Source organism: Leptosomus discolor, chromosome Z, assembly GCF_034619465.1.
Source record: "Leptosomus discolor isolate bLepDis1 chromosome Z, bLepDis1.hap2, whole genome shotgun sequence".
NCBI classification, from domain to species: Eukaryota; Metazoa; Chordata; class Aves; order Leptosomiformes; family Leptosomidae; genus Leptosomus; species Leptosomus discolor.
Window position 1 is genome coordinate 72190849 of NC_141419.1, and position 14812 is coordinate 72205660.

Consider the following 14812-nt stretch of genomic DNA (forward strand, 5'->3'; position numbering starts at 1 on the left):
AAAACATTTGCCTGCACAGGCTGCAGGAGTTGCCAGTGAGAGGAAACCTTGCTCAGTAAAGGCTCTTTGTGCAAACTCTAGAAAACTTGGCTAGATGCATTTCAATAGCCCTAACATTCCTTCCTGATATAGCTCCTTCCTTTTCTTCATGATTAAACTGACTTATTTCTGACCTCAGGTCTCTCCTGGCTTTCATTCTGATATTCTATTCTTGATGCTCTGTCACCTATAGTATGTAGTGTCTATGTGTGTGCTTAATGAAAGACTTATCTGCTTAGGCCAGTACATTTTTGACATCTCTCTTCTTGCTCTCTGATATTAGTACTTTAATATTTAGGAAAGAATTTCACACTTTTTTTATCTTAGTTGCATTTATCTCTCCATGTGGTTTGCTTCCAGCATAGACATATTCATTTTACTTTCTGAGCAAGAGCTTGCTGCTTCCATTGTATGGCTTTAGTAGCAATGATCAGAGCACCAAACTTTCTCTCATTTTAAATTAGTGACCACTATTTAATGATAATTTCCACACAACATGATAGGCCACAAATAGTTCATGACTGATGGAAGAAAACCCTTCATAAGCACATCTCAAATGGGGTTATATAATAATATGTTAAACTAGTACTAATAAAAAATTAAATTACTATAAAGTTACTGAAAGTGCAAAACTCATATTTTGCGATGTTTTCAGAGTTTTTTAATATTTCCTGTTTACAGAATCAATGTGTCAGTGAGTACATGCTTCTGTGTGTGTGTTTGTATGTCTTTCTTCTAGGTAATTTTTAAACCTGTATGACTTCCATAAAATTTGATGGGTTTGTAAGAATCTGGGAGATAATTGAACTGTTAGAAGTTCACAATCACAGTAGAATAGGTATGTAAAACACACTAGAGCTGCTCTTTTGACAGAAGAACTATAGGCTATGCTGACTATTAATCACCAAAAATTCTTGCAGAAGAGTATTCTTGCGAATTCTCCAACCTCAGGAATACTATCAGTAGTACAAACGACTTCAGAAACTGTTGTTCAAGTGAAAAGGTCTTCAAGAAATACTCCCATTTGATACAAAATTCGGAGCTTCAAAACCCCCTTGCTTTCTAACGCTCTTCACTGAGGTGGGAGGCTAGGTGCGGCTGGGTAAAGATTCGAGATGAAAACTCAGTAACAACAGCGCTGGGCACTGGGGGATGAGTGCTCCAACGGCTAGCAAAACACATCAGTTCGTATACAAAAAAATTATACATATTCATCAGATTTCCTGAGAAGGGCAGTCTTATGGTGATGAGTTCCCGGAATTTATTTACATAGTCCAAGCTTGGGCAGTAAATTTAGGGTTAGGGTCTTTTCACCCTCCTGTGGTCGCTCATAGTCTTCCTCACTCTGTCCGCTAGTTGGATCCTCCTTCTTCAGCACAAGCCAGGTCCCATTTTCTGATGCAACCTCTTGTAACAAGCAGCCGTGTAGATGTTTGCTAGGCATCTCCTTCACGACTGGCATGTGTAGATAGCTTTGTCTCCTTGATGTGTCCTTAATGTCTCCTTGATATCTGGAGCTTTGTCTCCTTGATGTCAGGCAAGATGTTATCTGTTTACCAACTTTGCTCAGCAAATAGCTAAAAACGTCCTTGTGGGGGAAGGAAAACTCAGGAAAACAAAGACACAAGCGAAACTAAACAATGCGAGTAAAGCTTTTATGTATCACAGTGAGGCCTTAGTCAGGGATTGTCAGGGTTTAGCTCTTTCACATTTAGCCACTGTAAGGCAGTCAGATATTTTACAGAAACGTGGGCTGCAGAATTAAGTAATAAAGCCAACGAGGGATGATATGTAATAATAATCAGAAAGAACTTGCACTGGAAAGAGATAATAGTTCTGGGTAGAATCTTATTTAAGCTTACCAAAATATAGTCAGAACAGGCATTTTTCTTGATACTTAGTCCCCAGTGAAATAAATACCCTGTGGTTGGGTTTTTTTCACTGAACACATTAATAGGGCCAAGCTGGTATCATAAATAATATATTCAGGCTTTCTGGCCTGTTAAAATAGATCATCGTGATAGAAAAAATGAAAGACTGAAGAAAATGTGCTTGCCTTTTGAGGGGTTGGAAGTTCAGACTTTCAGTTTATTACTCAAAGTCAGAATTAGGTGGAGTGTTTTCTGCCAGGGTGATTCTTTTTTTCAGGTGGAAGAGGAATACTTCAAAGTCAGGATGCTTCTTTCAGGGGAAAATACCTGTGTATATAAGTATAACATTCTGAACAGGAATAATATAAAAAAATGCAAGTTAGAAGAAATTTTACAAAAATAAACTTCAACTTATCTAACAACTAAATAAAATGTGGAAAATAATTTTATTTAATTCTAGGTCTTATGTATTCTTAGCCTTTCAGCATAAACTTTTTTGAGGTAGCTCTATATGAAATTCTAGACATTATCATGCTACTGGAGAAAACTAAAATGCAAATTTATCCTATATTCTATTGGCTTCCTCCTAATTTTTGTTTTGTCAGTTGTCTGTCATTCCTGTCTCAATAATGGCAAGAGCAGGGAAATAAAAGCTGGAAAAATGTCTTGTCTGTAATAAAATGTGCATAAATATTATTAAACTGTTTAGAATTCAGATTGTGCAAGCCATCTCTTTGAAATAGTGAATAAATATTTTATTTTAGCTACGTAATATTCAGTGACATTTTGTTTAGAGATGTCCAACTAGAACATCAGATAGTGGTTGAAAACAGAAGGAATAATGCTGGGAGAAGCACCTCTAAAATACTGTATGTTTGTAATGTTCTGTCCACTGTAATGACCCCATTTTGAACCCTGTCAGAGTTTCCAGTTGTCGATAAATAAGCATTTTTTAAACAACAAAGTTTATATATTGCTGTTGTTACAATAGTAACTGTAATACCCTTTTTCTCGAAGTACACCACTGCATACGATAGACCAACATGCAGGGCTGTGGCTTTGGGAAGGCTGATGAGGGAAGGAGCAGGACTGCACTGAGCAGGAGCCATGACAAGAGCACACAGGAAAGCTCCATTGCTTTCCACAACTTACAAAGTGTGTGAGCCAGCACAGGCGGGACACAGGAACAACCACAAAACCACAGGTGAAATTAAAAGAGTAAATTTATTTCCATTACCTCACCAAGCGAGGGATCCCTGAAGCAGCACCCGGGCAGAGGCACACGAGCAGGGACGCAGGCACTGCAGATCTCGGTCCGTGCTAGAGAATCACCAAACCTGCTGCCTTCACCTGTTTATCAGGGATTCATGCAAGTATAGTTTACCACTGTGCTTTGATCATTCCCACCCCAGGGCAGGAATCTCAAGCATGTTCAATAGGTATCTATCACAGGCCTATGTTACCTAAATACGGATATTCTACGATATTCTACTTGTCCAACACACAAGGCCAAACAACAATTAGTATGATATATGTGGATTTTGCGTCACTTGAGTAGGTTTACAATCCTCCTCACCAATCTTCTGTTATTTTCCCACACAAAGGAATAACCTAAATTTTTTTTTCTGTTTCCTATGTCTACTGCTACCTCATCTGTCAAAACTGGAATGAGTGTTCCTGTCTGCTTTCAGACAAGTGGCTCAAGAGGCAGTTGAGTTACAGCCCCTGTGCCCCCTGCTGTGATGCACTGCCGCTGTAACATCCCTCCCACCACTCGTTTAGGATAGCACACGTCAAATGCAGTTGACGAAGCTGACCTAGGAGTTTGTCATAGGTTGCACCTGACCGACAAGGTCAAGGCATGAGAGGGAGGCTACTTAAAGAAACTATGTTAGGAGTCATAGTGTCCAGGTCCAGGCTATACTTCTGTCATGTACTCTATTGAACAGCACCATCTGTCATGCATCCCCATGCTGTAGTGGATTCCCATCATATGACCCAAATCATGGAGCTGGATTAGAGTAAAGTGGAGATCTCTGCAAAACCACCATTGCCAACACTGGCGAGCCTCCCAGCTGCAGTCCCCTTAAAGCAGTAATTTTTTGGACACATTGAGAGGAATTTAGGGATAAAGCTTGGCTCTTTGAGTTATAAAATGCATCAGGACACAGCTGGGAAAGTGAACCAGGTCTGTAAAGATAGTTATGCTTATGACCAGACCTGCTTACTACAAAGAGCTTTTACACTTACATAACTCCAGCCGACCATAAAAAGAGTCTAATTTTATGTGTGTTCACTATTAATTTAAGTTTCACATTTTTAATTTTGAAAAAGATTACTTTCTTATTCATTTATATGAACCTTTTCTAAAAAAAGTAACAGTAGTTTACACACCTGGGAGAACAATAAAATAAATGTTTCTTTAATAATTAACTCTTTGTAGAACCTGTAAACCTGAAGCCATCCATAAATGACATGCTATAGTGGTGCCACTGACCAGCTAGGAGTGTAAAGCTGATATTCTAGTATCTGTCAAAAATGTAAAGCAAAAAGTGGCAATCACAAAACTACTCAGAATGTCAAAGATACTGCACCATTTCTGTAAGAGGTCTGGAATATCACTGAGTCCATGATCAATTTTACATTTTATATAAAACTAGGTATTTGTTTACTCACATTACTGAGCTATTTTTTCCACAAAACACTGCCTACAAATAACAGCTTAATGTCAGATTGGTTTATGTTCCTTGAGTGCTTCTAGAAACATTTTCTTTTTGTCTGAAAGAAGAGAAAAAAAATGCAAGAAGAGCCTAGTGACTTCTCTGTAAAAGTAAATATGTATTACGGAGTTATTTGCCTCTATTTCCTTGAATTTCCTTAAACAATGTGATTTGTTTTGATACAGGTTCTACTGCATGTCACTATATAGTGACAATAAGTGGTTTTGATATCAAGGTATAAATTTAGTCTTTAGTAATCTTGTAAGAAGCTTATGCTTATTTCTATGACCTTGTTGCAGTGGGTGCATTAGCAGGTTTAGTGCAATAGTGAAGAAAGGGCACTAAGGAGAGGGAAGAGAGTTCATAATAAGCATTTTTTAAGTTTTCCTTAAAAAAAAAAAAAAAGAAAAAGAAAAAACCAAATGCTGCTGTATTAACATGTTGTACAAAATCCTTTCTAGAAACAGCATATGAAAAGGAAACATATCTGGCAATATTAAATTGTTTACGATGTAATTATAAAAGAGCAGCCTACCCTGTTTCTATTTGCCAGAAGAGAAATACTGACTTTGGCAATGCCCACATCCAGTATTATCATTCAGGTATGTTTAAAGTGATCTATTAATCCCTCAAAATATAATGATATCATGATTGTGAAGAACAGTATATATAGCTTATGATACCCAGAGAGGACCTTGCTAACCATTGTTGGAATGATCACAATTCTATTCCTGTGGAAAACAGATGTTATATTATTATGATTTAGTTGTATAGTATATTATTTAAACTGCTCAAAAATAATGTGACTTTTGACCTGGAAACAGTGATTTCACCCATGAATCCATATATTCAAAACTTATTACAAGGTGTGAAGAGATTTCTTGTCAGTTAACCCTGTAGTGAGTTTGTCAGTGTAACAAAAGAAAAATGGTTCCTCCAAAGAGCAAAATACATCCAGTTATAGTATATTTATAATTTTTCTGAAGACAGTAGTTTCTCATAGTACTCTTTGTCATGAAAATAGTACATTTCATCAGATAATTGATTGATAGACATAATTTATCCCCAGGACTTTATTTTTCTAATTCTCTGACCTTTTCCAGTAGAGCCCTGGAATATATATATAAATATATAATAATTATTATATAATATTTAATATAAAAATATTAATTTTTAATCTTCCTCTGTGTGAATACTCATCTTCTCCTCCATCACTTTTCTTATGAATAAAAATATCTGACTTAACTTCATTTTGAAGATCACCAGAATTAGAGATGCCTCTGCTTACCAGTGCTAGGACATCACAGCCACATTCAGACAGAGTTTGTAGAGGAAATAATGGTGGCCTCCCTAGTGTGAACTCAGCTGGCATCAGAATTAAATTGTAGGCTGTTGTTTGCCTTCAACACTTCTTGCACTAGGCTGAAACAATTGCATGTAAGAGTTGGGGCTTGAATTAAAAATAAAAATTAAAAAAAGCCAGACAAAAAAGCCAAGCCAGGAAAACAAACCACAAAAAGACGCTGAACTGGAATGACCCCAGGTAGCAGGGAACTGAATTCAGTTCTTAAGGTCACTGGCGGTAATTCAGTATGGGGAGTGATGTCTTTGAGAAAAGCTGCCAGGAGGCCTGAAAATTACCTACCAGTCTGAGATGTACTTTCTTAGAGTGGCTGATCTCTCGTAGATGATTAAGCCCTTTCAGAAAAGCTACTTAATGTTATAAATTGATTCTCTTTAGAAACTATGAAGAAGGAAGAAACACTTCAAGAGAGTTAAGCATTAAACAAAGAGGCAATTAAGGGTTTTGTGGGCATGTTTTAAATAGCAGTTTTACTCTCTGGTTACTAGCTGCTTACTGTGACAGGGAGTGGGGGACACATTGGGGGATGTAGTGGATTTTGATTTGGGGTTCTTTTTTCAGGCTTTGGGGTTTTTTCCTGCATACTCCTTAGCTGTCTAATGCCAACCGAAACAGACTATTCAAGCATAATCATACTAAAAATACTTTCAACAGATTGTTAAGAGTTTGAAGGCCTTTGTCTGGGCAGCAGAGAATAATCAGAGCATTGGCTGTATCTGGTCTGCCTTAGTTCTATGGTTCTGTGCTCTTTTGTGGCTGCTATAACTATCCAAGTATTTACCATAAGAGTTCTCACTTGAATAATGCGATAAGTGCCCTGAATATAGGAAACGTTCATGCAAAGGGCAAGTCTTATGCATCAGGAAATCCCAGTTATCCCTTCTAGCCTGTGCTCTCAGCCAGCCACATCTCTGCCAAAGCATACCGTAGGAAAAGGACGTTACCTTACACAGTTACAAGTGCTTCATGATTAGTGCAGGGTGCGTCCAGCACAACTGTCCTGCTTCCCCTCAGGGATATATTTTTTAGACGATCTTAGCATTAACTTTGCCAATGGCCTTTCTGTGGGATCCCTTTGGAACCTATAACCCTCGTCCGTCACCAAGAAATAAGATGAGATTTCGCTTTTTGAAGTCCTACAGGTATCTGTTCTAGTGGTTGACGGTGTAATTGACAGTCATAATAGTTGCAACTGTGGCTCTTTTTTATTATTCTATAGGATTATAGTATCTAAAAATTTGGAAATGTATTAATTGTGACTTTCTTGAGCTTGTAAAGGCTTTGCTGCACATGTATATCAGAAAAATAGTAATTGTTTCTGTGTGAATGGAAAATACTATGAATAAGTGACCATGGAATTTTATGAAACTTTTCAAGCAAATAATAATTTTGAATCTTTTTTGCACTCTGCTTCCCATTGGGGAAAATGTAGATTAAGATTTAGGTCAGTGTTCTTATAAAAATACTAATTCTAAATATTATCAGTACTTATAAATATATTAGTTATAAATATCATACACTGATACTGCATACCAAATCTGAATTAATATTTATACTCAAGGGGATTTTCTATAACCAGAAAACCATGTTTGTTAAAAGTTTTTGTGTTCAGTATTTTAAAAGTATAACCGATGAGGAAAACATGCAGATTCTATTTTTTTTCCCTAGCTGTTATTTAAAAATAACAATAAGAAGTATGCTTTCCATTATTTATCATACTGCTTTTTGCAATTGAACCAATACTTGTTTTCCAGCTTCCTTGCTTTTACCTATAATACATGCAACATAAATTTTCAAGTACAAAATTCTTAAGAAAAGATCCTTCCGTTTAGATATATAGAATGCATACTACATATCTTCTTAGTGATGACTTTTTAGTATTAATTGATGCAACAGCCATATTTATTTGCACATGTGTATAATATCAAATTACTAAGAAGCTAAATGTTTCATGTAGGATAGCAAACACTGTCTATGAGAATATTGTAAAAAACCTGGCTAGGTACAGTCCAATTTCTCTCTGTGTTTTCTTCTGCAAAAGCTTGGTTGTTGCAAAAGCTCCCCCCATACAGAGGGAGGTGGTTTTATGACCAAGAAAAAATAATAACAGATAAAGGACTCTGAATAAAGAACAAAAAGATGGTATCTGTAATATTTTCTAAAAGTTCAAAACTAGATCATACAATTCAATTGAGATTCTTTTAAGCAATCTTCTTATTAGGGATCTTTTTGCTAAAATAAAACTAGCCATATTTCTTTTATAAACTTATATCAACGTTTCAGAAAGAAAAAAAATATTTCAAGTAGTATGTTAATGTATGAACTGATTATTTTGATAATGAACTTATGTGAATATAGCACATTGACTAATTTTTCAATCTAACGAAGTGAGTATAGTCTCAAAAGTTAATAAAAATAAAAAGACAGGAACTCTTAGCTAAGTCCAGAGCTATGAATGAATTCTATCTTACTGTAAAGAAAGTGTAACATGTTTGGTTTTCAGAAGCTTTAAAAAATTAGCATGAGGTCAAAGATAATTTTATAAAAACTGGGTCATAGTTGTATTATTGAATGTGAGCCTTTTTTGTTGTTACTATTTAATTTAACTATAAGTTTTGACTGAGAAGAGGATTAAAAATCCTTAATATACTTATTGCCATGTCACTGCCATGGCTCCATTCACACTGGAGGTTATATTTAGAAGTCTACTACAAAATGTTACAGTACTCGGTCCCTATGTAATTTAATAACTTTGTTTATGTCAACTGACAGTTCTGCTCACATCACTCTACTATCTGATGTCAAGGGGCTTTGGTTTCTAAAACTGAATACCTGATAATACCATCCAGGCTTCCTGTGATGAACATTGTTTAGCAAACCACGCTGTTCTACTTCATAATCTTAATTTAAATTGTGAAGTTGGTCATGATTTTAAAATTTCTTTTGCTACATTTTGGGAAAAAAAAATAGTGTTTCTTCTGTGGGATACTCAGAATCTATTGATTTAATGGGCCATTATGTTTTAATTTACTTTAATATATGTTTTAGTTTAATTTCATTTCTGGGAGATTCTGTGATATGTTGATGCCCCCTTATAGCCAAATAGTGATTTGAGTGTCTTTGCTGATCAGCAAGTGTTGGGGTTTGTATCTTTCAGAAGGTGGTGGAAGAGCCAGGCTACTGCAAATTTTTCCAGAGTAGGAAAAATATATGCCTTGAGACAATGCAATTTTTATAGGAAGAGCTAGAATGCAATGCAGTCACTTAGAGCTCCTCCTCCTCTGCACTTCCCATCAAATAATCCGTAGCTTCAGGCTTCAGCAAATTGTGCTGAATAAAAACAAGAAAGCAGACCGAAAAAACTGGTAGAGATTAATTTCTGATTCAGTATACAACAGAAGTGCAAGTATTCACAGCATTAGATGTAGAGCCAAGGCCAGAAGGGGGTACCGACAGGGAGACTCAGGAGGCTGCCAAACCCTTTCACAATTTCAGTATATCTTTGCAGGCTGGAGAAAGAGAAAAGTTGTTTAGTTTTGTAGGGAGGTATGCCCATCCTGCTCTCTGGCAAATGAACATTCTTCTAGTTCAAGATACTGGACTAGAAGATATGTACAAAATATTTGTGAACCTTTATTATGTTTCCAGAACTCACAGACAAGCTCACTTCTTCCCCCCGCCCCGCCCTTTCTTTTTAAAGCCTTGATTCTCTCTAAACTGAAGCACACCTCTTTTCCTGAAATGCAGACAGGAATTGTGTTTCCTACTGCATTTAACTTTGCTCAGGAAAATCCCACTGATGCGACTGTAAAAACTGAGTCCTAATAGTAACGCAGTTACACTTTAGAGCCTCCTGAGACCTCTGAAGGACAGATGGAGACAGAAGCCTTCTTCATGACCTCTAAATCCTATCATGCATGGATGAAGAAGAACTAAGCACCTATCAGAATTTCCTCCACATAACTTAGGTGTATGAGTAAGAACATGTTATATGACAGTTAATCCTGCTAGATGCTGTACACTCACACCTCCCACTGACTTAATGACAGGTCCTCAGGACTACTTAGAAGATTGTTCAGAGACAGCAGGATCTGCCCTGATTGTGTGGCGGGTCATTAAGTCTTTTTCCACAATGAAGGATTTGTGAATAATTCAGAGTGAAAATCTGCTGAGTAAAACTTGTTTGTGGAGACTATTTTGTAGAGATTGTAAACTCCAAAGTAAAATGGGTGTTATGGAGAAATGACATAGTCAATAATATGCATTAAATTCAATAATCAAAGAATTAATACATTTGTTAAATTATTTCAGTGTCAGAACTACATCTTCATTTGGTTAGCTGTGAAAATACGCTTCCTGAGACACACTAAGCATGAAACTTGTATCTTCATATGGAAAACAAAGAAAGGTTCTTTATTATTTTATGTGAGCTTCTTTTGTTCCCTCCTCTGCTTTCTTTCTGTTTTTCTTTGGCTGCCATCTGGCATGTTTCCTTGGACTAGAGGAATGATCATGTGGCTGAAGCTACTGCCAACACCACTTCTGCAGCCAGCTGCTCACGACATTCGTACATAAGGAGGCAGATTCCCTCCTGCCAGATAATTGTACTCCAGGCTACTAAACTCTTGGGAGCTTGGCTGGAAAGTGGAATATCTCTCAAACAACAATTTTCAGGAATCCCTTCTCTAAGGGGATTTCTTAATGATGTGAAAGCTTTCTTAGTGAGTAGAGTGTAATATTCTAACTTTTTTGTTATTATAAGCCTTGTAATGGGAATAGAAACCAGATTAAAGTTTATGATTTTTTTTTTATTAGGGATTAGAGTCCCAGCACACTGGAACTAGTTTGGTTCTTTTTGACTAGTCCTTCAACATTGTCTGGGAAATAAAATATTCAAATGCATAAATGTAGACTTTTCTAGTGAACATGATGAGTCACACAGTTGATTTCATATTCAGCTCAGAAATTCTGTAATTCAGAGTATGCCATATCACCGTTAAAATGATGTTTTGAGTCTCACTCAGACTTATTTTAGACAAATCTGCATGCCAAAATATCTTCATACCAAATTCAGACATTTGGTTATGTTAATTTGAAATCTTGGCAGCAGTGGCAGAATAGCAAGGCATATTGCTAGTCAGGTTAAGTAGCAGTAGGAAAGCAGGTGCAAGTGAATCATACTTCACACTTGGTGTTGCTGCAGACTTAGTTCCTTGACAAAACTGCCTAGAGTCCCTGATAAAGACTAAACATAAAAAGTCTCTGCACCATTTCCTAAAACCTCAGATCAAGTCCATAGGTCCCCAACAGCTGGAAAAAAACCCCAAAACAAACAGAAGACAAGTAACATGTCCAAAAGTTTCAGCTTTTGCTTAAATTTCTCAGACGTAGTTGATCCTCACACAGATAGGTTGGGTGAGTCTGTCACACTGGGACAAGTTGAGTCTTTGGGTGTTTTATATTGCTGCTTTGGACTAACATTACATAAATGCTTATTCTGTGGGATTTTTTTGTTCTTGTTACTGCCTTGGAAATGATTTAGTTAGTGTGAAATAAAGCGAAAACTGAAGTATGTGTATAGGTATTTTATCGATAAATTTTTCCAGTTTATGCTTAAGTAAATTCTAAAAGCCTAAGCCAGAACCTCTATGAACAACTGTCAGGAAATGTTCTTTTATACACAGTGAAGTAAATTATGATAACTAGTGTCACTATGGTTTACAATAAATAAATGCCTGGGCTTTGCTGTTTATGGTAGAAACAATCCTCACACAAAGCTGACCTCCAGATTAGGCTGGGAGCAGATATTAGTGTCCCTTGGGAGGCAGAAATAGATTACACTAACAATAAACACCAGGAAATATTTTGATTTACAAATTTTAGATGCCCATGGATATTTATGTTGATGTCAGGACTATCTGACTTGCAATTCCCTGATGTATAACAAATTCTAGGAGTGCTATTAATAGATCTATCATTCAATCTGATACCGAATACATCAGGAACAAGCCAATGCTAGTTCAGCATGTACCATGTCAAAATGATGTAATTAATTTCTACATACTGCATTAAGTAAAAAGAAAAGTGATATGGGGCAAACCTACCAATGTTTATTTTATGCCACTGTAGAACATGTTTATGTCCATTGTGAGTCTGAATAGATAAATGTTTTATTGCAAAGGAAATAGAAAAACTGGGATTTCTAATATCTACAGGCCATTTTGTGTTTCAGTTGTCTCCGTGAAAGCCATATATGGGTGTTAATTGAAAAATTCTACAATATGCTAAAAGGTAATTTAAGGCTCTAATGAACCTTTTTTCATGAGGCAAAAAAAAGAAAAAAGGAAATGAAGAGGAGAAAAAACGAAACAGAAACCAACCAAAGAAACCCCAAACAAACACAAAACAAACAAACAAAAGAAAGAGAGACTCCTGCCCACCTAGAAGGGTCTGGTGTACCAGTCTGGTATCCTTAGCTGTAGGGTGTTGTTATATTTCATCACAGAGGTGGTCCATGCCAGCTGATCCAGCTCCTAGTCTGTGACAGCAGCCAGCAGCAAATGTTTAAGAACAGTAAGAAACTTGGTGGGTACGGTATAATCTTCCTTGAGGGAGAATCTCCTCAACATCTTCAGTAGTTTCCTATGTGTGAGTACTCCAGAACTTTCTTGACTGTGTGTACTGCTTACTCTAACCAGTCTCGTTATTTATTCACATCAAATTTTGATAATTTTTTAATTAAAAACTTGATGTATTTTTGGCTTCAGCAGTATCTTTTGACACTTGCTTCCACAGGTGAACTCTCAGTGATGTGCAGGAGTTTCTTCATTCTGTTGTCTTTTGCCTTGGAATATTTTAAGTAGTATTGTGGCCTTACGTTGTAAAGGGTTAGTTGTTTTATATATTTGTATGCCACTCTTGGCCATCAGCTTTCTAACTATATTTTCTGTGCCTCTTTTCACATGGAAAAAATTTCATGTCCATATTATTCATGTTGCAGATCTCTTAACCCCTCCTTCTATTTCAATGCTGCTTCTAATGCAGAGTGACTAGAAATAAAGCCAGAGCTTCTAATGAGGGCACATGGTCTAGATGAATTATAATATTCCATTCTCATGGAAATATAATTTTAATAATGTTTCCATTATAACATTTCCATTATTACCCACTGTCTCATTTCTGATGCAGTGTAACAAATCTGCTCATTAACTAGTTTTGAGTCATGAACAATAAGCTCCAACTCTATTAAATGTCTGGTAGTGTTTATACTGGGCAGACTAGATATTCTGTGTTTTTAACCCTGTTGAAATAGTCTTACTTCCATTACCATGTACTTTTTCTCTTATTCCATGTCTGCCCGTTTTCTTTCCTCAGAGAGAAGTTTAAAAGGACACAGTATTGAGTGAAGGCAACAGCGATCATTGCAGGAGGCAGAATTTCAATCTCGCTGATGAATACCCGGTTTTACAAAATTTTCTATGGGAAGAACTTTTTTTTTTTTTAAGATAAAGAAATATAAAATGGATTTAGGTTTTTTTTTATAGCCTCCCTTCTTCAGGATTCCTAACTTGTTAGGAAGTTAGAAAGTCCTCAGGCAAGCTGCCAGAATCCAGGCAATCACAGAAATCAGGGGTCTCAGCAGTAGGAGGAGACAGATGCTTCCCTTCAACATACTCATACACTTGGTCGTTATATACATGTATGTCATATATACAACACGCACACATGCATGTCTGTGTGTATATATATCCTACATTAAAGGGAGAAAACTAGTAGAAGTTTGCCAGGAAGAAGCTGAATACACAGTATATACTTTATTGTTTATCCACATGAACTCAGCTTTCCTTTATTTATTTTACCTTTGCAACATTTCCAGTCAATACTCAGCTCTTTAGTGGCTTAGTTTTCACAGGCTTTGGTACAAGTTTCTGTTGAAGTTGTAAAAGCAAAATGACACAGCAGAACAAACAACAGCAAAGCCTAAGAATATCTATCGTCTCTCCCAAGCAGGATCAGATAAACTCCTGTCAACACTAGCTGAAGTTACTTAGCTAGTGAAGAAACCTAAAATGGAAGAAAGCAAAACTACTTAAATGGGATATAATTGCCTCCAGATGGAGAATTGGAGGCTTCATATTTTCTTGGTTATAACAGATGTAGGTGAAGGAAAAAGCCAAAGAGAAAAAAGAAAAATGTATAAAACAACTGCAACTCAAGCTATATATGTATTACTCTAAAGACTACTCTCTATGTCTCTATACCCTATGAGTTGCCCTGTGAATCCAATATAATCTGCAGTTGCTGGGAAGCAGGCCATACAAGGTATTTCAGTGTCCTTGTGACACTTCATCTGAAGGCACCTTTTCCTTCCTGAAGCTCTTACCAGACACAACTATGCATCTGCAGCCTTTGTTACAAGCTGCTACAGAAGTACCAGCACCAAACAAAAGCACTTGGGCAGGCTGACACTCTTCAGTGACTTTCTTTCCACTTGCTTTGTCAGGAATTATATATGGCCCACATCAGGTCTGCTGTGAGAATCATAGAATCATAGAATGGTTCGGGTTGGAAAGGACCTTGAAGATCATCTAGTCCAGATGTAGGCAGTGTCACCTTCCACTAGACCAGGTGGCTCAAAGCCCCATCCAACCTGGCCTTGAACACTACCAGGGAGGGGGCAGCCACAGCTTCTCTGGGCAACCTGTTCCAGCATCTCACCACCTTTGTAGTGAAGAACTTCTTCCTAATATCTAATCTAAATCTACCCTCTTCCAGTTTGAAAGCATTACCCATCATCCTATCGTTACACTCACTGATCA

General features: G+C 36.8%; 1 protein-coding gene across 5 annotated transcripts in view; it reads left to right on the plus strand.

The window, feature by feature from the left end:
- PDE4D (phosphodiesterase 4D) overlaps window positions 1-14812 on the plus strand; it is a 442846-nt gene that overhangs the window by 236514 nt on the left and 191520 nt on the right. Inside the window, exon 1 of one of the 5 annotated variants that reach the window (XM_086479630.1) lies at window positions 7092-7135. The exons of 3 other annotated variants lie outside the window; for them this stretch is intronic. In XM_086479630.1, the coding sequence (XP_086335756.1) occupies window positions 7107-7135 (29 nt within the window). In that variant the 5' untranslated portion in view covers window positions 7092-7106. Of the gene's footprint in view, window positions 1-7091; window positions 7136-13001; window positions 13022-14812 lie in introns of those variants that run through there. One more of the 5 variants, XM_086479631.1, reaches the window with a different exon arrangement.